Here is a 25,236-nt window from a genome sequence, read left to right as displayed (position 1 = left end):
AAAAATGGCGATGATGATGCTCCTACCTATTGAATAGAAGTCGGACTATTTAAAAGTTTAGCTCGAGAAGGAGCTAGGGTAGTTTCTTTGAGTTAATATCTCCGTCTCTCGCTCAAATGACTGGAGACGAAGTACCAAGTATTATTTCTCTATTACTAGTCGACCACATCCTATTCTCCGCCTCATCATTTTCGGTGTTGCCGTTGTCCAATATAATAATCGTTTTTCTGTGATGAAGCTTCTTTTGTGAGTCCAATCAGAGATGCCGTTTTCCAGTTGGTGGCTTGCCAAGCCTGTCAACTCTGCATGAGAACTCCTCGGTTTTCAGCCGCAAACTTGCCATCCCCAACTCACTTCATTCAACCAAAAATACCTCAACTCCTGTGATACGCTCCCATAACCGTCCCCTCAAACCGCCGAACAATCAAAATGTGGCTCCTCGACACCAGCACAATCACTCTGCACCTCATCCTCAGCACCCCAACCCCACCATACGCAATCCTCTCTCACACTTGGGGTTCCTCAGAAGTCACGGTCCAAGACCTACAGTGCACCCCACCAAGAAATCAACATCTCTCCGGCTACAAAAAGATCCTAGACTGCTGTGCACAGGCACGACAGGACGGTGTTGCCTGGGTTTGGATCGACACCTGCTGCATTGACAAGACAAACAGCGCTGAGCTGTCCGAGGCGATAAATTCGATGTTTGAATGGTATCGTAATGCAGTGCAATGTTATGCGTATTTATCGGACACTGAGACCGTGGATGAGGTCGTAAAAAGCAGGTGGTTCACGCGAGGCTGGACACTACAAGAGTTGCTCGCTCCACTGTCTGTCATCTTCTTTAACAAAGATTGGGAAGAACTTGGGACAAAAGCCAGTCTTGCGGAAGAGATTTCCACTATTACTGGTATCCCGAGGGTTGTATTGCTGACAAACTCGAAAGGAGAGTTCAGCGTTGCGCAGATAATGAGCTGGGCTGCGAAGCGGGAGACGACGAGAGAGGAGGATATGGCATACTCGCTGCTTGGATTGTTTGGTGTTAATATGCCTATGATCTACGGGGAGGGGAAAAAGGCTTTCCGACGCTTGCAGTTGGAAATTATGAGAGCGAGTGAAGATCATAGTATCTTTGCGTGGGTAGGGGCTGGACAGGAGCGTGGCCCGCTGGCACTCCATCCGTCTGAATTTGAGCACTCAGGTACTGTGCAGTGCATTGCTGCAGAAAAGAACACAGAGGAGTATACAATGACGAACAGGGGAGTGAGGATTAAGTTCCGTCTCACAGGCCCGTGCGAGTTGTATCCGTACGGAGAAATATTTGCGGCCTTGCTCGATTGTAGGCTTACGGACGGGAGATCTGTCAGTATATATCTCCGGCAGAAGCGACCTGGACAATTTGTTCGTGCTCGATGTGGACAGTTGGTCCTGGGCACACTGCATTTACCAAAAAAAGCAAAGACCAAGGTACAGGAGCTCTATTTCACCCAACCAAATTCCACCACCTTCGATATTTCACAATGGATGAGGGCTCCGCTAGGACTATACGTCTTTGATGTTACGTACACCTCAGTTCTCGAACATGGCTTTGCCCTGCAGGAGCATTCTACTTCCTCAAAATATGCTGTATGGACAACAAACCAGGAGACACTTGGATTGACGCTAGCCATCGATGGTAGCGTTCAGGACGGAAATATTGTTTTCCAACACACAGAAAGCAGCGAGAATCTTGTGGTAACAGTAGGTATCTTTAACCATCAAGTAAGCTTGTTCACTCCTGTAAGGTAAAAGCAACTCACTGAGTTTGATGTTCAGGTCTGGTCAGACATCGTATGTTATTTCATCTCGCCAACGCCTCAAAATTGGCTCAACTGGGATGACGACATCAAAGATTTTAAGGAACGAAATGTCACTCTACCTTCTAGCAGAAGAAATATTGCTTGTTGGAAGGGGCTTGATCGCGTGTCTTGTGCACTATCTAACAATCTTGTTGCGGCGGTGGCAATTAGGGCCACCATTGTTGATGGAAAGAAACAATTCCTAGTTGCCATCACAATCTCACCAGCTAAAGTCAAAGTGACAGCCGCGTCCTCTCGAGCGACTAGCGTCAATGAGGCGAAACAGATTTCGAGCCAGAAGCTATCCCCTACTATTAATTAGCGCAAAAAGCCTTGTATTTTTCCATAGTAGGGATTAGCTTCTTGCATATGCTCGACCTTAAGATATAACAAATACTTATTTTACTAAAGGAACACTACCCCTCTCTTCTTTCCCGACCTCTATCCAACGGCCTGCCAGGCATACTCCTAGCATATGCTTGACCTTTACTACTAAGAAGCACATAAGGAAGTTAGACATACCTTGCTTTATCGTTGCTATTTTCCTCTAGCATATGCTGAACCATAGTATGGATAGCTTAACCAATAGTAGGGAATAGTTAAATAAACGAGCATAAGGTATGCAGAAGTGTGATAGTAGGGGACGGCTTAAGCGAAATAAGCAACAACTAACACCTCACAGATTTCAAGGAACATCAAAATCCACAAGCTGGCAAGGGCGATGCTTTAGCTGTCTTGAAGAATTGAAACTTGGTCTGCACACTTGGGTAGCTCTTTTCTTTGTTCGAGGAGGGGACTAGACGCAAAGTTCGTTTTTTTGATTGACACGTTCTGCCTCGTCTCCGAGAAGCGAGATCTGCACTGCGAAGTCCTGCAAATTATATTACGGGCAAGAGATGCTCCACTCCACCGATCCTCAGTACTCAGACCACAATAACAACACAACATGACGACATGTCTCCCACGTCGCTGCGATGCAGCAAAACCTTCAATAAGCAAATTAACCGTATGCTTTTCCCCGTGCCCTTTTCCAGAGAAGACATGAACGTAAATATTGGATCGTGCATTCATTCCTCCATCTCATCCTGTGTATCCGCCTCATACGGAGACAGAAGCTTCTTGTCCCAGCCGTAGTTTCTCTTGCATTTCTTCCAATACCCCTCAAAGGCTTTCTTTGTGGCGATGTCACGATACTTCCTAGCCTTCTCGGTCTGGTATGTATTGTTATCCTGCAGGCCCATGATCTTATCGACACAGAAGTCGCTCATGGCCATCATATGTTCCTTCTTAAGATCGACCAAATCCTCTCGGATAAATGTGTAGTCCATTTGCCTATGTGGGCCGCAAGAGTGGAACCGATCCTGTGGCAAGGAAGTCAGTACTGTTATGTTAACAGATCGCCTCAGACTTCCTCCGTTCACTTACCTCCATCTCCGGAATCAAGCAACATCGCACGAAGTCAACTTCATTTGTAAGGGGCGCGTGATCGGGGCAAACTTCAACGTGCCCATCGCGCGGTCCTTCAGTCCAACAAAGGGGAATACTCAATGCTCCAGGAATATCATAGTGAGCGAGGCGTTTCTCGTCCTTGATTGGATTCTCGAGGCGTCCGAGAACCTTGGGGTGGTCTTGTGGGAGGTAGAGCTGCTCGAATTGTAGCGCCTCCGCTTCAAAGGCGTGAATGCGAACGGCTTCAATCTTCTTAGCTCGACCTACCCAGGTAGAAGGACTAGTAGAGACACGACCGTGGACCGAGAGGAAGTCGACAATATGTCTGAAGTCGGCGAACGTGATATCACGAAAGCTGAAATTGTTGAAGCCGCTGTGGGCCATGAAGACGTAGGTTCCGTGCCAAGCATCGCTGCCAATGTATTAATGTCAAAGGGAACGATGTCAGCGGGCTTCGGTGGGTACTCACGTCGAACTCTCGGTCATGCCATCCCAAGGCTTAGCAGCCTTGACGACAGCAGCAACACATTCATTCTCAAGCTTGATAACGTTCTCGTCCTTGCTGAAGTAGACGGTAATTCGGTTCTGCAAGACCCGGCCGCGGACAGCATTCGTATCGATCGGAATACAGCCCACTTGGCCTTCGATCAACGTAGCCAAGTAGTGCTCCGGAGATTCGGCACCACCAACCGTCTTGACAAGAATCCAGACAAATCGAGGCTCATCACTGTCATAGTCGAAGACGACAGCGCGTCTGTAGCCATTATTCGGGGGTTCGGTAAAGTACTTCAAAGACGTGCATAGGAGCTTGTGGAATCGGGCGTCGGTGGCCTTGCAAGCCTCGGAGCAGTATTGGGCCTCCTTGCACTGCGAGCAAGTGTCGCGAATCCAGAGTGCGTCTTCGCCGCAGACGATGCACGGGATACCTGCGGTACGCTGGAGATTGGGATCAGTTTCGTACTTGGCCGTATTTTGCTGACCGGAGGCTTGTTGACCAGAGGCCATCTGAGCCACCCCAGCGGACAGCTCAGCACCCATTATACCAACGGAACGCGATTATCGTGATAAATCTTAGGAATGACCTAAATTCTGCATGCAAAAATTAGCAATGGCCATTCCTGGTCGATGGTATGATTGGACACGAACCTTTGTTGATTCCTCGATGAGAAGTATTGTCTTTTCAGACTGGCTTGAAGGTGAATTCCTGCAACGAGGTCAGAGGAGACGGGACGATTCCGAGCCGCGCGACGAATCCGCATACGGTCACGCAGCACGCTGGTTGAGCGCTGGAGCACTCACCGTCTTGATGAAGAGATTATATTTTGATGCCGTTGTTCATGTCAATGAAGACGCCAAGGTTGAAGGTTGGAGGAAGGTTGGGAAGTGTGGGGGACTGAAGAGAAGGGATTGGGATTAAGCGAGTTCGCGTGCCTTCGTTTGAGCGAGCGAGTTTCCGAAATGACTCAAGGAGATGTCACGACAGGAGAGGCGACTTGAGGTAAGGGCTAAGACAGAGACGAGGAAACTTCTTTGAAAAAGCTAAAAAATTCTTCGGGTGATATTTTACAACGCAATCGTGACCGCAGTGGCAGCGCCCTAGGCGCCACTCCGTAACCTGTTTTTATTTCGCCATCCCATAAGCATACATCCGCCCAGAATCATGCGTCGTCTCCTCTATTTCGCAAAGTGCAGATCGTATCCAAGCCACTTTCTTGCGTTGACTTGGGGCACCGTGAGGCCAGGGTAGCCGTAAGTCAATGGCAGGAAGAAGTACCACCCTCCAATGATCACGACCATAATGACTCCCAAAGCCGCCCATGACGGGAGGAGATTCTGGCCAACGATCTTTTGGCGAGCTGGAAGATGCTTCTTAAGGCCAGTAAGTTTCTTTTGGGCTTTCATTGTGGCATCATCAAGAATGGGCTCCACATTGAAGATGAATTCGAGGAGTGCGCCCGTCACTAAGGCTGAAGCCAGATGAGCTGGCAAGTAGTGATGAAGGAACAATTGACGACCCATGAGATAGAATGGAAGGTAATGAGTCGCCCACGCAAGGAAGAAGAAACCGGTGGAGTTGTATAAACGTGCTCGCGTACCTAGATACAATTAGTACGAATACAGCAAGAAACTAGAGCGATTTACTCACGCTCATCTAGTGCATCAACACCACGGCGAAGTGATAATTGATCAGCCGCGAGGATGCCAGCGAAGACAGCGAGAAGACTGCTAGCAAGCCACCATCCAATAGGATTGCCAAGGAAGTAAATTTGTTGCTTGGTATCGTTCTGAGTCCAGAAACTCACTCCTCTCAACAAAAATGGCCACATGAAAGGCTCGCTGGCATATGGATGGCTGCTGGTCAAGGCGTTGTTGTGGTAGAACATAGCTCGTTGCAGCTCAAACCATTTCTGGAGGAAGGGTAAGGACTTGACTTTACGTTCCTGTTTCGCTAAACGTGGATTGTCCTTAGGAATCGATGGGATTTCATCCACAAACCAGATGTTGGAACTTTGGCCGAGGTTCTTGTTTCCGTTGATTTCCTGTTGCTTGTAGGCCCAGTCCGGGAGGGGAGTTGTGTGAGTCCACATTGCAACCTTGCTCGGGTTATGGATAAGCTTGAATTGACCCGAGAGACTCTTGAATTCTTGACCCTGCTTTCCATTTTCGATTCGGATCTCGAATAGGGTGTCGTTGAAGCGATCAGTTAAAGCATCTTCCATAGATACGGTAGTGAATTCCTGATTTGTTGGGTAGTATGGCGAGGCAACATCGTGGGAGAGGAGCATGGTATTGGTGACGATGTGTCGAAGTCTGACAATCTCATTATTCTTCACGTGACGGCCAGCCACTTCATCGCCGCCCTGAAGGGGAAGAATTTGCCAGTGATTGTTTGCATCCGCATATGGGTATCCGGTGACTTGCTGACCCTGACTTGAGACTCTGCCATCATCGTATCGGAGTGGATATTTGTCCGGGTGGCTGTGCAGATAACCGTGGGTTTCCTTATGCTTGATTTGAATGCTGTCGTAGTAGTCAATCGTAACTGCATTAGCTGTCATAACATTGTCGCTTAGAGTCTCCTGAAATTCAGGGGACATAAAGTCGTCGCCAGGACCAGACCTGCTCAAGATGGCAAAATGGACCTGGAACCAGAAGAGGTAGAAGAAGAACGGAATAATAATGAGACCAACGGCACGGGCAGCAAAGTGTTGACCGAACTCAGGCAAACTCAACGTACCCTGGCGCCGTTTAACGTCCAAAAGATCCCAGAGATCAATTGCAACAGCCGATCCAATTGTGACAAACGAGAATACACCGACATATTTCGTCGAAATGGTACAGCTTAGGGCGAAGCCTGTAAGAAGGAGCCATTTCCACCACTTTCTTCCAAATGGTTCGTGTCTGAGCTTGTAGAATTTGATGTAACACAGCAGACTGCAAGCCATTGCAAAGACGAGGGTAGCATCGAGCAGAATCAAGCGCGTTTGTCCAATGTGTGCGTTATCGAAGAGAACCAGGCAGGCTGAGAGGATGCAGGCCGGGAGTGTGTAGCCGGATTCCCACATAATGTCAAATACTACCGGTACAGTCAGAGCCCCCATAAGAGCGGGCATTGCGCGGAATGCAACATATGGAACCTTGTTGTTAATGTAGGAATCGCCAATGTTCTCGAAGTGGAAGTGTCCATCATAGCCCACGAACCAACCCATCAAGGCGAAGAGAAGCTTTCCAAAAGGAGGGTGAACATCGAAGAAGTATGTTCGTTCGAGATAATAGGACGCAAACTATCATAGGATATGTTAGCAGAGTGCCCTGGATCAGGGGTAGTTGGGCAGAGTGAACATTACCTTGCCAAAATGCACCTCGTCGAAGACAACCTCGTTGGGGTGACTGATGCCCCAGAATCGTGTTACGAAGGCCAAGATCGTGATGAGTGTGAGTGCGATCCGGTAGTTCCATTCTACACCCGGGGCCTTGATCTCCATATTCGCCTTGACTAACGCATCGAGGTCGGGTTCTCGAAGAGCTGCGATGCCAGTTGCCGCAGGCTCTTTCGCTTTCCCAACAACAGAGCCGTCTTTCCGTTTCCGCACGGAACCTTGTTGGGACATATTGAAGGAATCCCGAGGGATCAAACTAAAGGAAAGTATCTGCGTGTCAAAAGGTCAGTCAGCTGGAGCTCGAGGTGAGCTTGCAAAGCTCTTAATCCGAGCTTGATTGTGTATTCGCGGATTCACATACCAAAGAAGAAGATCAACGCAAGATTCAATGCAACGAAAGGAGCATCGATCGAAAGGGCGATCAAGAGGCGACGTTGCTGTCGTGCGTTGTGAGGGAGAACAGGTGCTGTTCAGCTCCTTCATAAAAATTATGGCTTGGAACTTGAAGCCGCGCAAGGTGTCCTTCTCCCGGTCTCTTAGCGCGACTTTATTGGCCAGCAGCAAGGGCGTGCTGGGGTCAGAAAAAGGAAACTCTAAATGTTACAAAATGCTTATGAACCCCTCTTTCCAATAAGATGATTTTGGAACTTGATGACCACCCAAGAACTGTAAATTGAGCGTTGCAAAGTTGGTGGTTGACCGCAAGAAATAGGGGCATTCACGTGCAGTATGCTGACTAAGACCCGCCTTGCCACTTTTCCTGATGGGTCGACCAGAATTACGTCTCGGCATCTCCCCACCCTCAATTGAGTATTGAAAGTACATCTAATTCACCTCACTTCTCCAATATGGCGAACCTGCTAAGGGCAGTCTCACAGACTTCAAGGACTCTCCGCAACTTCGTCCCAGTAACATATTTCAAGAGAGGCTTTCGAGTGCAACCGCGAATCATGTCAAACATGACACCAATTCTCACCAAAAATGCCATGCCTCGTTAGTCTCTATATCCCATTAGACCCTAAGGATCGGGCCCTCAATATCTGACGAGATCTGCAGCTGTTGGGCCATATGTGAGCACCCCTCCATCCGCATCACGTGTCGAATCTGACACCTCCAGTCCCAAGCCATCAAGACACCACACGCAATATACTGCTCAGGTCAACTGCCAGCAGATTCACGAGGAAATATCATTGAAGGAACAATGGGTCAAAGAACCGGGTCATGTCTGAAAGCTCTCTCGGCGGTTCTCACAGAGGCCGGTTCCTCGCTGGACAAGATTGTCAAAGCTCAAATATTCTTAACGGATATGAAGGACTTTGCCGAGATGAATGCGGAATATGAGAAGTGGATTAAGCACAAACCTGCGAGAAGCTGTGTTGCGGTCAAGCAGTTACCTAAAGGCGCTGATATTGAGATCGAGTGTGTAGCGCTTCCCTGATTGCATCTAAGATATTTGATGATATCTTCCATTCGCCGCGTTGCTTTGCTTAATATGTTTGCCGTATTTATGCTTCAATTGCTTTCCAAGCTTGCTTATGATTTGAACACGTGTTCCCTGGTCCTGTTTGTGTCTCAAATATATTAAATGCTGCCATTGGACGCCACAGGACAAGGGGCAAGCTCTGGATTTTCGCAGCCCAAGTGGGACTATCTCTATTTTTGAGAGTACGAAGCAAGCTTTTGAAGTGTAAGCTTTAAACTCAACGGAAGCGTTATCAAGACATTTCATCAAGTAGGAGCATTGTTGATAGCGGCCTTTCATCACTGGTGGATGCCTGGACCATTCAGGGGCCCCCGCGTGGCTCTGGCGAGGATCCACCAGTGTAACCTCACAGTTCCGACGTCATTGCTTGAGCCTTTTTTTTCTTCTCTTTCGCGTTCTTCTCTCAACACACATCCAGCTCCTACCCCAGGATGGCGCCAGCAACGGAGCCCCCGCAAAACCGGCGTCCTCTCATCCTCATCTTCTTCCTCTTCCCCCTCGCCTTCCTCCTCGGCATCGCTCTCTCAAACAACAAATCAGCATCACCTGACCTCCCCATCCCCCCGCCAGAGAAAGCTCAACACACGCCACCCAAGCACGAAAACACGCTCTCAGACTACGACCCTTACCGAGAAACCTACCACGACTCGGACACACAACCCTTCCAAACCGAGCGGCTCTCCCTTTCCACCCTCGGCGGTTCCAATACCGTGATCTGTTGGCCCTCCATCGGCGGTCTCATAATCGCCGATCGCGTGACACCCGTCGAGCTCACCTTCCTCAACCTCCCACGCTTCACCTCCACGCCCCGGTCTCTCAACCAAACCGCCGAGGACATCTTCTGTCGGCAACTTCGAAAGATCGGCGGGAAGTGGTTCTCTAGTCATTGGGATTGGTGGGCGAAGTATGTGCAGATGTCGAAGGGGATGAAGCCTGAGGAGATGGAGGTGTTGACGCTGGGATGGCCGGAGACGGGTGGGGTTTGGGTACTGAGGAGGCAGAGTCGATGGGGGGAGGATCGGGGGCATAGTTTGAGGGTTAGGAATGCGGTATCGACGGAAGAGAGGTGTGAGGCTATTGAGATGAGTGGGGGTGTGTTTTATAAGAGGCCGGAGGAGAACATGTATGTGAAGGCATTGCTGGAAGGCTTTGGGGAGAAGGGAAGGTTTGATGATGATTGGGCTGTGCCGCCGCTTGGGCTTGAAGATCAGAAGCGCATGAAGGGCCAGAAGGGGTAGGTTTGCAAGATTGTAATGGTCAGGGAAAGTGTTGAATGCGTGCCAGTGCTTGTTATTCGGAGCTAATAATGTCAGAAGCACCAACTCTATGTTATATTCTTGTTCCGAACTTTCAATCGTCCCCGCTCCTTTCTTTGCATTCCTCCTCAATCAATATCTTCCTGCCCAGAAGCTCTGCACCATTATTCCGTCTCAAGCTCGTTTGCCAAATCGACTCCCGAGTCTGCTCTATCTCGCGAGAACGTCTGACCGATCTGCCACACTGTTTTAATACCCTGGCATCTTGATTCCTTCACCGCCGCAAGATGCTCCCCGCCCATCTTCCGGGCCTCGTCCTTGATGCGGTCAAGGAGAGCTTGATCTACCGTGTTCGAATCTACACCTTCGAGTCCTGCTTTCAAAGCGTTGCACTTTTCGATAAACGTCTCTTGCAAGTGGCACTCGTTGCAATTCCGGCAGCGCAGCGTGGCCTCGAATAAATGCAACATCGCCTTACATTCAATTTCCCAATTCTTGTCGAGCAATTTCTTCGCTCTGTTCTTGAAGATTATGTGCTGGTCCTTCTTTCGATACCATTCTTGGTACCGCTTCAAAGACTCCATGACACTATCTCCCATGTTCTGCAAACAATTGAAGCCGCTTTTATATTCCGTGTCCAGTGGAACCGCCTCACGACCGAGATCTTTTGACTGGGCGACCAATTTCTCTTCCCAATCCTTCAGCAAATCCGGCGAGCAAGCCGCGAAGTCTTTAGAGTGAGCGTTGCACTTCGGCTCGTCTTGCTTCTCCAGCAACTCTGGTGAGGAATAAAGGTCGCACTCCTCTGGTGAGAGACCTCTCATGTGGTCTTGGACGAGTTCGCCTTCTCCTTGGTTTCCATGTTCATCTTGCGATCTGTGTAGCGGGGTGAGCTTCTCATATGTGTTCCGTTGCTTCTTGCCCGGACGCGGACACTCGGAAACGGAGAGCTCGGATACCTCGTGCTTCAGGTCTCTAGGAGGCGTTGGCAGAGGGTGCGCGTTCAAGTAGATTGGAGGGCGGTTGATGACACCCATGTTGAGGAAGTGATTCGTGAGTGGTGTATTGCTGCTTTGTGTATACAGAGAATGATCTAAAGATGTCTGGAGGCGAAATGATAGCAACGTTGATGATGTTTGGGCAAGTTTTGTTGATGGATGATGGATGAAAAAACGAGGAGAAGGACAAAACAGAACAGGAAGATGGTTTGAGATTGGGAAGGTGCCATGGGGAGAAAGCCAGGGCCGGAAATAGTTGGCGGCATCCGGTCATGTTGCAACCAGGAAGGAGCTGCCCAGCAGAGTTGAGGAAACGGATTCCAACAAACAGGGCGGAACACCAAAATCATTATTGATCTATTCACAAGTCTTGCAACTCAAGGGGTTATACTCTGCGTTCAGATCAGTCGGAAATGATCACGTGCAACCTTTGAGGAACAAAGAATCCATTCCTAATCCTACCAACACAGAGTTCACTCGATCCTCGAAACAAAGATTTGCTGGGCAAAACCTTTGTTCACAAAATGGACCCAAATCCGGGAGGGGCGATTATTCACATGGAAATCACAACGCTACACGCAAAAACTCACGGAGGGGTCCTAAGGCCAACTTCAACCGAGATTATATTACATTGTATTATATTATATTATATTACTAGCAAAGCCAGGAGGAAAAGAAAGCACCACGCGAAAGCAAGTTCCACTACCCACTGGGAAATGAAAGCCAAGACCGGCTTGACAATGGGCTCCATGCCCCAGAATAACGTGCCCGCCCCAGTGATGAAAAGGCCAATCCACGTAGAGCACGCCCAAAACAGCGTCCAGTTCGTCTTCCACTCAATACTTACCACACAACTCCACCAAGTACCGATCCTTTCGGCTTCGGCACTAGGCTTCTCTTCTTTGGGTTCGGCAGCAGGAAGCTTGGCGTGGATATTGTGGTCAAGATAATGAGTCTCATAGGCCCCAACTGGCTCTTTGGAGCGCCCACTCCCGTTGTAGAGTTTAAACAACCGGTCACGCTCCACCAACTGGTAGGAAGCAGCACGAAACGAGCGAAGGCCATCGCGGCTTGGTGAGAGAAAAGGGGCATCAATTTCGAGCGCCTCAACACTTGGAACGTGGAGTTCGAGCTTACCAGACTTGGCGGCTTCAAGTTTCGATTTGGGATCCGTTTTAGGAGGTGCATTCCACCATTTAAACTTCTTGTCGCGCATGGCGACTTTGAATTCTGGGGCCTTGATTTGGGTCCGAAATGGCTGGGCAGGATCCACGCTTGATGAATAAAGTGGGGTGTCTGTTTGGGAGCCTCGTTTTGGATGAGTGTCGCAGTGTTTGTACGCTTGTACGCGCTCAGCAACTTCCTCGCCGGAGGGTCGGATTGGCTCCCAGTAAGTGCGGCTGGGAAAGAAACGGGAAGCGGCGTCCATTTTGAGCGCAAGTATATGGATTTGAGGCTGTAACGAAATATAGTTGAATAAATGTGGTTGGTTAATAAAAAAAACGCCAGCGTCGAAAGAAGAGAGTCTTGTTCAAGGTCGAGAAATGAGAAGTTGTACTGATGATACAAAGTAATTGTGCTCGGGGAACAGCAAACTGCTATATAGGACCCGCCATTGACGGAGAAATTGTGAAAGAAGCTTTGTGGAGGTTTCTTGACAATGGCGTTGTATAGCGGGACTTGTTGTTCCTGTTCGTTGCCGTTGTTCTGTTGTTCGTCGAGATTGTTCGTCGACAAAGGCAGCAGCAGACTTGTTCTGCCAGAACAATGCCGTGGCCATATTTCCTCATAATCGATATATTTGTCCCATTGTAATCGATTCCAGTCATTTTAAATTTAGCAGGTGCCAATTGTATTGCAAAAACAATACTCGAAATCCAGAATAAAACTCCTGCTTCACCCTACTCTCTAGCAACTTCTCTCGACATCAGCAAGCCGGACTTGCCTTGACCTACTTATATTCTCCGCGCTCCTTTTAACGACCAGTCTTCATCCTGTGTATCGACACCCGACTTGAATCAACTGAAATAGCAAAGAAGCAAGATGTGTAGCTACGTGGTAACAGGTAAAACATCCCCCCGTCCCTTCATTCTCAAACTACCCACTACTAACACATAACAGAATATGCCTGCAAGCACGACTTGGTCCATTCAACCGGCCTATGCAAAGCAAAAAAGAACGGCATCCCCTTTCCGCATACAGTACAATGCGGGACCACCGAGGTGATTCGACGAGTTGATGGCAAATGTGGAGTCTGTGAAGCCCACAACAAGACTGAGGCAAAGGCCAGACAGGCCGCAGCCGCAAATGCTGGCCATTATGCACCGCTGTCGTGGAGAAAGAAGATATTGAGCTTGAGCGACAAAGTTCTTGGGGAGCACCCAGGATCTTTCGCTCCTCTCGCCGCTGCCGGCGTCGTTAAGTATGAGGCGAATATTCCCAATCCGACTCGGGGAAGAAGAATTCGACCAGGACCACCGAACTTGGCGGGAAGGAGACGCCCACTCAAAGTCACGGCCTTGTTAGGCCCAGGTGATATTCCTTCTATCATTATAGAGGAACCAGAAGAGAACGAATCCAAGGAAAAGCTTGGGAAGAGCTGGTCAATTGGGGATGACCTGCCATACCAGCAGGAACCCTGTTACATGGTGAAGACTATCACCCTGCCGGCACCTGGCTCTCAACTCGATACCCTACCATCGCAGTTTCATCCTCTGCGCCAGAATCCGCCTGGACGCGGCATTCAGAGACAGAGTACTCGACAGAGACAACCCAATCCTTCGACAATCTGTAAGGTCGAAGGAGAGACCGGACGAAAGCCAGCGACTGCTACTGCTGCTGCAACTCCTCGCCAGCAGAAACTGGCGAGAAAACCACTTCCACCACGGCCACAGGAGAAGTATGCAATTGAATTGCCTTCAGAAAACACCTACCAGACGAAGCCGAACACGGCATTTGCTACTCAGCTGATGCCACCTCGGAAGCTACTGCCGCCAACTACGGTAAAGAAATCCTTTGCTGAACATGTTGCTGCCAAAGGCACGACTCACATGCAGCCACTACCTGCATCAGCCTCGACATACTTTTCCGACCAGACGCAATTCAGACAGCCGCCCTTCGCCGCACCCCCAGTCTTTTCCGCAACGGAAATCGATGGCAAGGCCATGCTTCCAAAGGTCAATCGACACTCTCGAGCCGATGAGCAAGCAGGAGAGCTCTTCTTGGGGGGTGACTACACCACAAGGCAATACGACCCAAAAGCGCTCGCTGCCCTGCACGGAGGAAGTCAACACAATGCGACTACGGCCTCGACAGAGGTAAATCGAACACCGACTATCCTCAGCGCTGGCCCGCGAAACAGCCAACCCTATGCCCGTGATTATAAGCTGAACTCCAAACTCTTCTATCCGGAAGGCATTCCCAGGCCAACCAAGCCCACAACGCTCGCTGGCGAGCGTTACAGCTACCACTTTTCAGCAGAAGCACCGGTAGCACGGGCACCAACTGTACTCCGTCCAGGACACCCAGACTCGACCTACGTCTCACCAACTGTAGGTCAAATCCCCGCATACTTCAACACCCACCCCGCTAGTCCTGATGACAGAAAGGAACCCAACAGGCATGCCCAGCTCTCCTTGCAGGAAGAAGAATCCTGGCAATGTTTCGTCTCTGCGCACCCTACCACGCCAGAGATGAAGATCGCAGGAGAACTGGGATTTGACCTTGAACTCCCCAAGCTCCCCAAGCTCGAGCCGTTGAGCTTGAGCATGCAGGGAAAGCCAAAAACAAGAAAGGAAGAAATCAGACTGTCGTCTCGCATCAGTCGACCAGGACTTTGTGATTCTTATATCGCGAGCCCCAAGGAGCTACCAGCTGCATCTGCCTCGAAGATGAAGGCAGGAAGGGGTGGGGTTGAGACGGAGCTTGTTTGCACTTGGGATCAAGGCGTCTTGAAGGCATGTGCCTCAATTGAGACGATCTCTACGACGCGATCATATGCCCACAAGGCGGTCTAAACGCATTGATATAAAGTCAAGGCAAGTGCAAATCCAGCATCAACATTTCAACGAAAACAGTAAAAGACCAAAAAAAGAGGCTTGGAGGCTTGGATTTTTGGATAGACCTGAACAGACTCATAAGTCAAGTGCGAATTTTAAGACATTCTCGTCTGTATTTACGATGAGATCGAGACACGATTTGAGTTTAGCATAGTAGAGCCAAAGACTATAGCGATATTTTTACTCTTACAATCAATTAAATCGCTCAATGCCCATCCTAAACCGTGAACGCCGCCCAATGCTGTGAGTTCGATTCAAGAAAATATGAGATCCCGCTTGTCGGATATACTGTCGAGTTGAAGGGGGCTGGCGTTTGCTGTGCGGAGCCATTCGCCATTGAATGCATTGATTAGCCAGTTGTTGAGTTCTGATTTATTGTTAGCTTGCCGTGGACAAGGGACACGGCGAAGGAAAGGGAACAGGAGAGGGAAGTGATCAGGAAAGGAGCTTACTATCATAAACAATTCTATTCGCATTGTGGAAATAAATGCTATGATCGCTGTCTGGGAAAACGTGGACATCGTAATTCTCCACCCCAGCGAGATCCAGCTTGTCTAGCAGGGTCAAGGAGTTTTGCATGTGAACATTATCGTCCGCAACACCGTGCATGATCAAGAATCTGACATTCTGGTGGAGAGCCGTCATGTTTGAGATGCTGGAGTTATCGTATCCTTCTCGGTTGTGTTGAGGAGTGTGCATATATCGTTCCGTATAAATCGAATCGTAAAACCTCCAGTCTGTGACAGGTGCGACTGCCATTCCGTAGGAAAATGTCTCTCCAGCATCCTGCTCGAGAGTCTTTAGTGTCATAAAGCCGCCGTACGACCAGCCCCAAATCGCCATTCTTGAAGCATCGACATATCTCTTCTGAGTCCAGATTTTGGCCGTGGCGATTTGATCGTATGCTTCGTAATAGCCGATGTTTCCACGGATGATTGTTCGAGCTTTTCGTCCGATATATCCTGTGCCACGTCCATCGACAGTCACAACAATGTACCCAAGATTGGCTGCAATGTAAGCCTGGAAATCGACGGTGAAGGCCTTATCGACCATTTGAGATCCTGGCCCGCCGTACAAGTAGAATAAGATGGGGTATTGTTTCTTCTCGTTGAAATGAGGAGGGCGACGCTCAACCACATTGAGCTCGAATCCGTCGATGTTTACAGTGGAGTATATTTTGATGGGAAGCTCATGCTGGGCTGCCATCTCTGCGAGTCTTGGATTCTCCTCAATGGTCTTCTCGTAATGATTCGTGTTGCTGGGAGTGCTGATGACCCTTTGCCAGGGGATGTTGGGTCCATTGTAGCTCAGAAGTGCATAGCCAGCGCCGCTCGAAAATGAAACGGCATAGTACCCGTCTTTGTTGGTATCCGTAAGGGCCTGCATATTTGTGCCATCCAGATTGACACTGTAAACATGACGCTGGATTGATCCCTCTTTTGTGGCTCGAAAGTAAACTAAATTCCTCTTCAGATCCATTGCTGAAGGAGCATCAACAACTTCCCAGTCGCCAGATGTAAGCATAATTGGCTCCGGATTGTCCATTGGTGTGAAATATCCCAAGTGGTCATAGTTTTTATATATCACCGTATCAATATACCCGTCGTGTGGTCGACCGTTGGAGGGGTCAGCAGGAACATAACGAGTGTTCTCGGAGACTTCAAACCACCCCCCGTCAAGCTTTTGAACATCCTCAGTGCGGACTGTCTTTCCGGTCCTCGTCTCTACGTCGACGATAACAACTCGGAGAATATCGCTTTCTCTATTGGTTTCGCGGATAAGAGCCTTTCCAGTCGAGCCAGCCCAGACAACTTCCGTGATCAAAAGATTATCTGGAGCAAATGAGCCAGCAATCTTGACCTCGAAGACGTCGCCCTTAGCTACATCGTAGAATTGCAAGTCCACTGTCGGATTTGGTGCGCCAGCTTTGGGATATTTGATCTCTCTTACTTCTGGATAATTCTCCTCACCTTCGGGTGGCTGAACACCACTTGGTCGGGAAACGAAATATTGAATAGGGTATTCTGGTACTTCGGTCTCGTTGGTCCGCAAGAATGCAATGTATTTTCCATCTTCGGCCCACCAAGTCGCACTATTTCCTCCAAACACTTCCTCCTCATATACCCAGTCGGGGATCCCGTAGAAGCAATTTGTACCTCCGTCCGTGGTGATCTGGGTGACTTTCTGGGATGATAGTTTCCGCAGGAAGAGGTTGTTTTCTCTTGTAAACACTACAGCATCGCTCTGCGGGCTCCAACTTGCGAGTTGTATGTAATCGTCCGGCGCAGTGGGATCCAACGCTTCAGCTGTCTGAGTTTCGACGTCAAAGATAAAGTACTTCGCATTGAATGAGTGCCTCCAATTCGAATTGTAGTCCGTCGCGATAAGAACTTTCTTCAAATCTTTGCTTGGGTAAACCCGACTTGGCGAGTATCCCTTGCCACCAACTTCAAAGTATGACTGCTTCATCAGAGTCTTCGTTCCAGCGGCCGCTGCGTCGCCTTCTGCACCTCTGATATCTTCGACAACCAGATAATCCTTGCCTCCAGCACCTTGTTCCAGCAGCAGCCCATCCTCGCCATTTGCTCCCTCAATCCAACTGATATCATGATGTGTAGCCCTCCATTGTCCACCCATAACCTGATCTAGGGTAACCTCCTTCCCGTTTCCTTTCGAAGACATTGCATCAGGATCATGAGGAGTTGTGGATGGATGCCGATACGCCTGTCTGCTCAAAAATATAACCAGTGCCACGACCCAAGCTCCTATAAATATGCCTCCTAGTATGAACATCAACCGCCTAAAGTTCTTGTCGACCTTCCTATCGCTCGAATTATTTATATACGGCCCATTCTCAACATCGTAATCATCCTTCTCTTCGTCCTCGAGCAGTTGCTGTGCATGTTCGTCGTCTGCGTATGCCAAGGGCTCGCGATTCGGGGGGAATTTCGGCGTCACCATCTTCTTGTTGCCGTTCCCATTCAGCTTCTTCTCATTCTCGGCATCAACCCGTAATCCAATGCGCTCGAAGACCAGACTCGTGGTCGAAGCCGTGGACACCGAGTCTTCTGATGTCCTTTCATTGTCCTCCTGCAAGCCCGGCAGGAGCTGGGCGGCTTCTTCGGGGTGCCCAGCCATTGACGACGATAAGAGGTTTCAGGAGGAGAGTACGGGTCAATGCGATTCCATCCGAAGAGACATGTGCGGCTGCTCAAGATTGCGGACACAGCATCTTACAGGGCTAAGCTTCCGTCCTACGCCAATCTCGAGGTATGTGCTTGTGCGACAGTGATTCCTTTGAGGACTGGATGCGGTTGTGGTTGATGGGGGCTCGTCTTTGTTGACCCCGGCCGATGGGCGGGCTGCCTGTCTTGGCAGACCTTGCACCGCTGGGGTACTTTGACACGTTCATCTTAATTGCACCGTCGCATGAATTCTATCAATATCGTCTGAATATTCTCTTCTGTGAGTGCAAGGTATGCCAAACGAAAGATAGAAGCTCTGCCTTGTTTCCCTTGCGATTCACGCTTGGGACCCCAAAGGCTGGATGCAGTCACATCACGTGACCCTCAAATCGCACCCAGAAGTTCGATTCCTTACTGTACAAGCCGATGTAAAGATTCTGGCGGCTTTTATTGCATGAAGTACACGAAGATGTGGGTGTTACATATCCTTGAAGTATCTTGGATGTTGAGAGCGTCTAATAAAGTGACAAGTGATCATATAGTCTTTGAACAGGCGAGTCACTCCACGAACAAACCTTGTTGTGGATACAGCGGACATTTGATTCATGTCATCAACCCTAATAAATCGTAGGTAGAAATTGAGGCGTTCTTTGTTTCGCGTGGCGTAACTGTGGGCGATCTTTCCTTTTCAGAGAATGTACAGTGCCATGTTCGTGTATCCCTTCGTCTCCAAAACATTCTCAACCGGAACCCCCAATACTTGATCTTCACAAGTTTCAAACGTTTGGCATGCCTTTCGGTTGAAGCCAAGTGAAAATTTATAAATACACGAAATATGTGACTTGGCGGGTCCATCTGACAGCAACTCGTTGCGAGAAGTTGTATCGTGGTGCAACACCTCCCAGCCTTTCCTCCCAGCTGCCAAAATCTAGGCCAAGGGTAAAATAGGTACATAGAATAGAATTTCTCTTCCCAATCACCATTCTACGACAGGCATCCCGTCGAAGGGAAATTGCAAGTACTGGCCGTTCCCCCTCCAGTGATGGCAACATTCGTGAACTTGAAATCGCTGCAACTTGAGCTGCCACAGAGAACATAATAGTTCGTTCCATAGGAAGTTACAGTACCCGTCACATTGCTGAACGTCACGCCCGAAATCGTGACGCCGTTCGTTGGGTCACCTGTTGCTCCTCCATTCAGATAATTTTGCTGAACATCAATGCCGTAGTCGGTGATACCTGAGAGAACGATATTTTGGTACACGATGTTCTCGATTGTACCAGTCTTGCCAGCGTTGGATTTGATTCTGCAGCCATTTTCGCTGTCGGTTATGGTGGAGTCTGAGAAGGTGATGCCGGAGACTGAGTTGTCGCTCTTTCCGCCGACAGAGCCAATGCTCAAACCACTGAAGAGGTCGTAGTCAGCTTTCTATTTGCCCGATTTCAGGAGATCGGGTGGTCTCACTGTCCTCCAGAGCAGGTCATTCCTGTCACGGTGATGTTTGTTCCACTAGTGACGGCCACGCAGTCATCTTGGTTCTTCACCACTGTGTTTGCTAACACCACATTCGTGGAGCCCGAGATGTCAAAGCCATCTGAATTGTGTGCAGCTGCCTTACCGTCACTCGCAGAGTTAGAAGCATCACCAGCTGAGTTGTCGAGAGTCAGACCGGTGATTGTCAAGCCATCAGCACCCGTGATGTCGAAGCAGTGGACTGGCCAGTTCTGGACATTCAAGTTGGAGATATGGCCGTTGGTAATGTCTTTGAGGACGATGAAGTGGTCAGGCCTATCACAATCAGCATGGTTGTTGGGGGTAGAGAGAAGAGACGGCTTACTTTGCAACTCCATCGTTTGAGCCTTTTCCATCCCAGTATGCTGCTCCATTGCCATCAATTACGTGGCCATCTGCGCCCGTGATGGTGATGTCAGTACCGCCGATCACGATAGGATCAAAGTTATCATTGGAAGTTGTGTCAAAGGACTGGTTGTATCAGTTTCTGCATAACATCTTAGACCCTGTCCTACTTACGGTTGTTCCAGAAAAAGTGACCGTTGAGCCGGTCTGGAGAGCGATGAGATCAATGGTGGAGCTGGCTGGTGCCGAGATGTTGTCCAGGACAATGTTAGTACATGACTTGACGACGGAGGTGATCTGTGCATATTCCGTGGCTGTGCAAGCCGTTCCATCTCCTCCTGCTGCACCAGTAGCGCTAGTAACTTTCGCTGCTGTCGTGGAAGAATAATTCGCTGCAACAGTCTGCAAAGTCGTCCGCACAACAAGACAGCTACAAACACTCGAAAGCTTCTTCGGCTTCATTGAACAATACTTCGCATAAGCGGGCAGATCCGTAGTCTGTGTCACCGGAGCTGTCGTATACCTTGCACAGAAAGCCGCCGCATCCGAAGACGAGGCCGTAAAAGCAGAGGCACAACCATCAGTTTTTGGGCTATTGCACGCGATAACCAAAGGAGCAATCGTTGCAAGGAAAAGGAAGGAACGCATCATGACCAGCACGGCAATGTGAAAATGAGTGGTTGGAATGAAAAGTCCCGGAAAGCTTGAAGGCTGTGCGGAGAGGGAGTACTTGGCAGCCCCAGAATGGTTTATATACGGTGGAAGATGAAAGCTTGCCATAGTGGTGATGCCAGATGAAGGCGAAATTGCGGGTCAGAAATGTTTCCGCCCCCCGACTCGGATGAGGAAATATACATTATTTTCTGGACCATATTCAATCTATGTGATGGAGAGTCTGGGGAGCTTGGGATGATAGATTGCATCTACTCTGGATGATTCCCAAAAGGAGAGCTTGCCTGGTGTAGCCCCGACTTTTCGTCCAATGAGTGTAAAGGTTTGGATGGCATGACGAAGGTTCTAGAGAGGATGCGAAGATTCAGGGGCAAATGAGCCGAGATTGCTCGAGTCAGATCAGCCTTACAAGGGAGACCAATCCCGTGACCAACCCCGCAAAGTCGATTGATGAAGCTGTTAGCCCGAGAGTTCGAGGTTCTGTCCTACATGCTGGACCTTGATGTACAGGATGCTTGGTGAGAAATCTGTTCTGTGCTTTGGCCAGTCAAGTACGGCGTCAAAGGGAACAATCCTTCGCCGGAGAATTTGGAAGTTTGGGGATGCAGAAGCAACGGAAATTGGACAGTCGCTGAAATTTCCCCTCAAGATGTTTCAAGCCGATGTTGGGGCCAGAGTTTCATACATCAGGGTGGATCCCGAGTGGACGGTAAATTTAAAAGAGTGGGGCGACGCGAAGTGTGTTCTCAGGCTCGAAACCATCCGAGTGACGAACGTCAAATTGTCTCCAGTTCTTGAACTTAACCACCAGTCTTCTTTGACGAGCTCAACATGGATGGAGCACATAATGACTGAGCTCTTAGCCTCTCGAAGGCTACGTCAGATGGGTTTGGAGTAACTTGGTGAGGATTTATTTTGAAGTCAGAACCGAAGCATAGCAGTGTTTCTTTCCCTTTTGTGAGGAATAGTGTCATGAATTTCCAGCCCGCTCTTTCACTGAGCTGCTTTTGTTTCGACGATGGAAAAATAACGGAATTCTCCCGTACGGTCCACTCCCCTCACTCTCCACATACGCTTTGGGATGTCAGATTCCTGACGAGATCTGTTTCGTGTTCCCGTGCCCAACCACCTCCCCGGAGTTCGGCAAACGCCCCACTCTGTTAGGAGTATAAATAACTCTCCGTCGTCAGCGAAACACAGCGGCTCTACCTTCCAAACTGTGAGATACGCACTGGAAGATGTGCCGGATCATGACTTTGAGCTGCGCGGAGATCTTACGCGGCGTTTTATCGGCAGATCAGTCTTGCATTGGACCCTCCGACATCTTTTTTTGTCTCCAAACGTGGTGATGAGAAGATCGGACAACCGCCTTGATGTGCCATCCAAAACATTCTGGAGCTGCAGCGGCGACACTTGTGTTCCAGACGGGCGCTTGCTTTGTGATGCTCTTAGCTAGAGCTCATGTAAGAATGGATCCTCAAGAGGGGTTCAAAGCAGGTGGGGTTGCAAGGTTGCGACGTAGGATATATACCACGGCCTTTTCATTCAAAGAACAGCATCTGGATATCATCTCATCATCTTCAATCTCCATTCCGTTCTCAACACTTCGGCAGGACCGCTTTACTTCCAATATCTAATCCTTTCAAATTTTGTTTCTTGATAACTTCCCACCATCAAAATGCAGTTCACCAACCTCTTCATCTCCCTCCTCCTCACTACAGCGGTTGCCGCAAAAGGCAAGAATGGGACTTCCACCAAGGCCGTCACCGATAAGTCTCTCTGCAAAGAAATGGCCACCCTGACCAAGCTTGTGGCACTCGCTTCCAACGAAACCAAGCTCGCAGACAAGACCAACAACAACGCAACCAAGATCGCCGAGATCCAAGCCAAGGCGTCCGATGCCTCCACGCAACTTACCACCATGGAGTCAAACACCACTCTCGTCTCCACCTGTGCCGTTATCGCTGCAGCTCAGAAGACGGAGGATGATTGCAATCAGATTACATCTATGACGAAGCTTGTGGCTCTCGCCGCCAACGAAACCAAGCTTGCCGACAAGGCAAAGAACAATGCTACGAAGATTGCTGAGTACCAGGCCAAGGCTTCTGCTGCAGCGGTCAAGTTGCAGACTTTGCAGGCAAACACTACGCTTACGGACGCCTGTACTAGCATCACGTCGGCGAAGGCAGCGGCGAAGGCTGAGAAGGGCGCTGGTATGTGAAACCATCCATTTTTTGTAAAGTCTTTACTGATCTTTCGATAACTAAAGCAGCTGCTTCTGCTTCCACTTCCTCGTCTGCTGCCGCGGCGTCGAGCACCTCCAAGAGTAGTGCTGGAATGCTCAATGCCAAGTGCGGGCTTTTGGCAACGATTGTCATGGTCGGTGCTGGTATTTTGATGTTTTAGGGAAATATGATACATCGTGGAGGCAGGAAGGAAGTAGTTGAGCACATTCAGGACAGAGAGTTGAACCTACAAAAAGACGGACACTAGGTGTTCTGTTGATATTAAACCCTTCTGTACGCTAGAAACAGGAGACAATTGATGCATGAACAAGTCAATCATATGATCAAGTCAAAAAAATTGAGGGGAAAGGCCACCAAACTGTGAAGAATACGACCGGTCGCTATTTACCATGAGGAACAGAGGGAAGGGGGTTCGCGTAGACGTACTATCAAAATATTGAAACACCACAAACCACAAAGGCCTGTGGCACTAGGGGATTCACTTGGGTGGCTGAGCGAATTTGAATCTGTCCGGTAAACGATATTGAAGGGACTTTGAGTCGCCTTACTTGCACCCTACCACTCATGTGTTCGGTATGAAATTCTAAATTACATTAATATTAGATTCTAGGGCTGTCTTACCTAGTATTATTATCATCTATAAACTAAAAGAGAGTTGGCCACTGTCGAGCGCGAATATGACTCCTTTGGGCGGACAATCCTGGTTTGGGAATGCTGCGCGAGCTAAACGAGGGGGGGTTGGCAGGGGTTGGAAGGGTACACTGACTGATATGATATCCATTCTGAGGGGCAACTTGGACTATTCCGGAAGCGGCTTGGTCCGTCCTCCTTTCCAAGTTCCTAGTTTAAATTGACTACACTCCACTTCAACTTCACTATCCCTCGTTGAAGTCGGAGCGTAATGAGCTCCATTCTTGACTTCCAATTCTGGTCGGTGAGTAGGGTCCCTATCTCTTGATCGAGAAAGAATGGTAGGATTGCTTCAGAGGTCTATCTGTTCGCCAGAACAAATGCGTATAGTCTGGTTATTACAATACTGAGGAAACCCTCTCAACTTAATTTCATACTTTGGAACTGGCTCTAACTCTCCTCGTGGTAGTGCGAAGAAGAGCTATATGTTGATGACGTCCCATTACCACTCGCATCTATGTACGGGAAGAATTGCATACCTTTATCAAATGCAGCCTGACAAGCACTGCAACGGTACAAGGATACGAACGAGGTCAAATTTTTTTTCAGCACCATCCCAGCAACATCTCCGATCTCTCTCAAACGACATAAACAGAGGTACCACTCTCTCCACAGCGAGCATCACTCCTTATATATGGCAGATCCACCGAAAGCGTCACCGCCCCTGGCTCGCATGGCTCTAGCATCTCCACCTCTAGCATCTCCCCCAGCAGGAATTGCCGTAAGCATTCCCACCTTGGGCATCCCCGCCCTTGGCCTCGCTTTCAGCATGGGCCTCGATGTCGTACGTGCCATGAGTTCCGGCATCATCATCCCGAGAGTCTTCATGCTGGGCACCTCTCCCGAAAGCACTCCCACCCGCAGCATTCCCGCCGCGCGCTCCAGCACCGCTGGCATCACCACCGCGAGCATCTCCACCCCGAACGGAGAATCGATTGCCAATCGCGACGCCGGCCTTGCCAATTCGCGAGTCTGGAAACTGCCAGGCGCAAAACGAGATGGCAACGCCGACCAGGGCGAGTACGCCGGATGGCACGCCGATGGCGATGCCAATGATGTCCGAGGTGGCGAGGCCTCCCATTCCTACCGAGGTTTGGCGGGGCGTCTGGAGAAGCGGGGACGTGGGGAAGTGGATTGATTGATTGCCTTAGTGCTCGATTAGAGAAAGAGGTTAGGTCGTGCTTGTTTGGCTGCCAAGGTAGCCAACATCTACTGACCAGTTAGAATTCTAGAGCTGCTGATTAACGGATAGACAGGGTTGAACTGCTACATACTACTGTTTGTATGACGGCTCACGCGAATTTGCTCCATCTCTGGCGCAACCGCCGCCTCACAGGCTCAGCGCTGCCACTGCCGCCCTGGCCGCCTTGTCCGCCTGTCCCTCCATTTCCACCGGTGCCGAATCCGCCGGGAAAAAGTAAAACGACCCCCACCTCCTCCACCCCCCCCCGGTGTCGATTAGGGGTGTCGATGGGGGCCACACTAACCGAAATCAGCAGGCGGTGGCAGGTGCCCGTATATATTACTTTGTATGTACCAATGTATACAGATCAATGTAAATTGGCACCTAATGCGCGCATCGCATTCTCTGAATAGCACATTATTATCGTCGTCGTTATTGTC

At 49.4% G+C, this 25,236-nt stretch overlaps 12 protein-coding genes across 12 annotated transcripts; 6 read left to right on the top strand and 6 right to left on the bottom strand.

Moving 5' to 3' along the window:
• Window positions 1-429: 429 nt before the first annotated feature.
• Window positions 430-1,287, top strand: K444DRAFT_486950 (HET-domain-containing protein; the record flags this gene model as incomplete). Its single annotated transcript, XM_024873131.1, has 1 exon — window positions 430-1,287. A coding segment is annotated over one exon (858 nt), but the record flags the coding sequence as incomplete, so codon positions are not given.
• A 1,618-nt stretch (window positions 1,288-2,905) lies between these two features.
• On the bottom strand, window positions 2,906-4,325 carry K444DRAFT_633037 (uncharacterized protein; the record flags this gene model as incomplete). The annotated part of the gene is made up of 3 exons (XM_024883559.1): window positions 2,906-3,199; window positions 3,264-3,699; window positions 3,757-4,325. 3 exons carry the CDS (start codon window positions 4,323-4,325, stop codon window positions 2,906-2,908), a joined length of 1,299 nt encoding a protein of 432 aa, XP_024733553.1.
• Window positions 4,326-4,961: 636 nt separating this feature from the next.
• Window positions 4,962-7,399, bottom strand: K444DRAFT_535499 (glycosyltransferase family 39 protein; the record flags this gene model as incomplete). Its single annotated transcript, XM_024875290.1, has 3 exons — window positions 4,962-5,383; window positions 5,434-7,072; window positions 7,136-7,399. 3 exons carry the CDS (start codon window positions 7,397-7,399, stop codon window positions 4,962-4,964), a joined length of 2,325 nt encoding a protein of 774 aa, XP_024733552.1.
• Window positions 7,400-7,705: 306 nt separating this feature from the next.
• On the top strand, window positions 7,706-8,844 carry K444DRAFT_70331 (YjgF-like protein). Its single transcript, XM_024888065.1, has 5 exons — window positions 7,706-7,895; window positions 7,945-7,987; window positions 8,047-8,161; window positions 8,225-8,238; window positions 8,286-8,844. Exons 3-5 carry the CDS (start codon window positions 8,119-8,121, stop codon window positions 8,604-8,606), a joined length of 378 nt encoding a protein of 125 aa, XP_024733551.1. The 5' UTR covers window positions 7,706-7,895; window positions 7,945-7,987; window positions 8,047-8,118; the 3' UTR covers window positions 8,607-8,844.
• A 526-nt stretch (window positions 8,845-9,370) lies between these two features.
• K444DRAFT_482938 (uncharacterized protein) lies at window positions 9,371-9,769 on the top strand (the record flags this gene model as incomplete). The annotated part of the gene is made up of 1 exon (XM_024873038.1): window positions 9,371-9,769. A coding segment is annotated over one exon (399 nt), but the record flags the coding sequence as incomplete, so codon positions are not given.
• A 302-nt stretch (window positions 9,770-10,071) lies between these two features.
• K444DRAFT_694306 (uncharacterized protein) lies at window positions 10,072-10,970 on the bottom strand (the record flags this gene model as incomplete). The annotated part of the gene is made up of 1 exon (XM_024887863.1): window positions 10,072-10,970. Exon 1 carries the CDS (start codon window positions 10,942-10,944, stop codon window positions 10,072-10,074), a length of 873 nt encoding a protein of 290 aa, XP_024733549.1. The 5' UTR covers window positions 10,945-10,970.
• A 581-nt stretch (window positions 10,971-11,551) lies between these two features.
• Window positions 11,552-12,334, bottom strand: K444DRAFT_633033 (uncharacterized protein; the record flags this gene model as incomplete). The annotated part of the gene is made up of 1 exon (XM_024883558.1): window positions 11,552-12,334. The coding sequence occupies one exon, from the start codon at window positions 12,332-12,334 to the stop codon at window positions 11,552-11,554; it is 783 nt and encodes a 260-aa protein (XP_024733548.1).
• A 614-nt stretch (window positions 12,335-12,948) lies between these two features.
• On the top strand, window positions 12,949-14,921 carry K444DRAFT_694303 (uncharacterized protein; the record flags this gene model as incomplete). Its single annotated transcript, XM_024887862.1, has 2 exons — window positions 12,949-12,970; window positions 13,027-14,921. The coding sequence occupies 2 exons, from the start codon at window positions 12,949-12,951 to the stop codon at window positions 14,919-14,921; spliced, it is 1,917 nt and encodes a 638-aa protein (XP_024733547.1).
• Window positions 14,922-14,999: 78 nt separating this feature from the next.
• On the bottom strand, window positions 15,000-18,450 carry K444DRAFT_567382 (putative dipeptidyl-aminopeptidase B). Its single transcript, XM_024877167.1, has 2 exons — window positions 15,416-18,450; window positions 15,000-15,330 (listed from the first exon to the last, which is right to left on the bottom strand). Exons 1-2 carry the CDS (start codon window positions 18,099-18,101, stop codon window positions 15,218-15,220), a joined length of 2,799 nt encoding a protein of 932 aa, XP_024733546.1. The 5' UTR covers window positions 18,102-18,450; the 3' UTR covers window positions 15,000-15,217.
• A 682-nt stretch (window positions 18,451-19,132) lies between these two features.
• On the bottom strand, window positions 19,133-20,653 carry K444DRAFT_645275 (glycoside hydrolase family 28 protein; the record flags this gene model as incomplete). The annotated part of the gene is made up of 4 exons (XM_024885072.1): window positions 19,133-19,553; window positions 19,613-19,936; window positions 19,986-20,131; window positions 20,180-20,653. 4 exons carry the CDS (start codon window positions 20,651-20,653, stop codon window positions 19,133-19,135), a joined length of 1,365 nt encoding a protein of 454 aa, XP_024733545.1.
• A 1,702-nt stretch (window positions 20,654-22,355) lies between these two features.
• Window positions 22,356-23,083, top strand: K444DRAFT_633029 (uncharacterized protein; the record flags this gene model as incomplete). Its single annotated transcript, XM_024883557.1, has 2 exons — window positions 22,356-22,890; window positions 22,950-23,083. The coding sequence occupies 2 exons, from the start codon at window positions 22,356-22,358 to the stop codon at window positions 23,081-23,083; spliced, it is 669 nt and encodes a 222-aa protein (XP_024733544.1).
• An 851-nt stretch (window positions 23,084-23,934) lies between these two features.
• Window positions 23,935-25,010, top strand: K444DRAFT_616492 (uncharacterized protein). Its single transcript, XM_024880931.1, has 3 exons — window positions 23,935-24,034; window positions 24,093-24,809; window positions 24,868-25,010. Exon 2 carries the CDS (start codon window positions 24,248-24,250, stop codon window positions 24,749-24,751), a length of 504 nt encoding a protein of 167 aa, XP_024733543.1. The 5' UTR covers window positions 23,935-24,034; window positions 24,093-24,247; the 3' UTR covers window positions 24,752-24,809; window positions 24,868-25,010.
• Window positions 25,011-25,236: the final 226 nt, after the last annotated feature.

Source organism: Hyaloscypha bicolor (genome assembly GCF_002865645.1).
Source record: "Hyaloscypha bicolor E unplaced genomic scaffold K444scaffold_118, whole genome shotgun sequence".
Lineage (NCBI taxonomy): Eukaryota > Fungi > Ascomycota > Leotiomycetes > Helotiales > Hyaloscyphaceae > Hyaloscypha > Hyaloscypha bicolor.
This window is presented reverse-complemented; position numbering and strand designations above follow the sequence as displayed.

What these genes read in the sequence shown, in the direction of transcription:
- K444DRAFT_567382 (XM_024877167.1), bottom strand. Translation starts at nt 18,101, where the DNA reads ATGGCTGGGCACCCCGAAGAAGCCGCCCAGCTCCTGCCGGGCTTGCAG. An exon ending in GAATAGAATTGTTTATGATA is followed by an intron (nt 15,331 to 15,415) that starts GTAAGCTCCTTT and finishes ACAATAAATCAG; the next exon opens with AACTCAACAACTGGCTAATC.
- K444DRAFT_616492 (XM_024880931.1), top strand. Translation starts at nt 24,248, where the DNA reads ATGGCAGATCCACCGAAAGCGTCACCGCCCCTGGCTCGCATGGCTCTA.
- K444DRAFT_70331 (XM_024888065.1), top strand. Translation starts at nt 8,119, where the DNA reads ATGTCAAACATGACACCAATTCTCACCAAAAATGCCATGCCTC.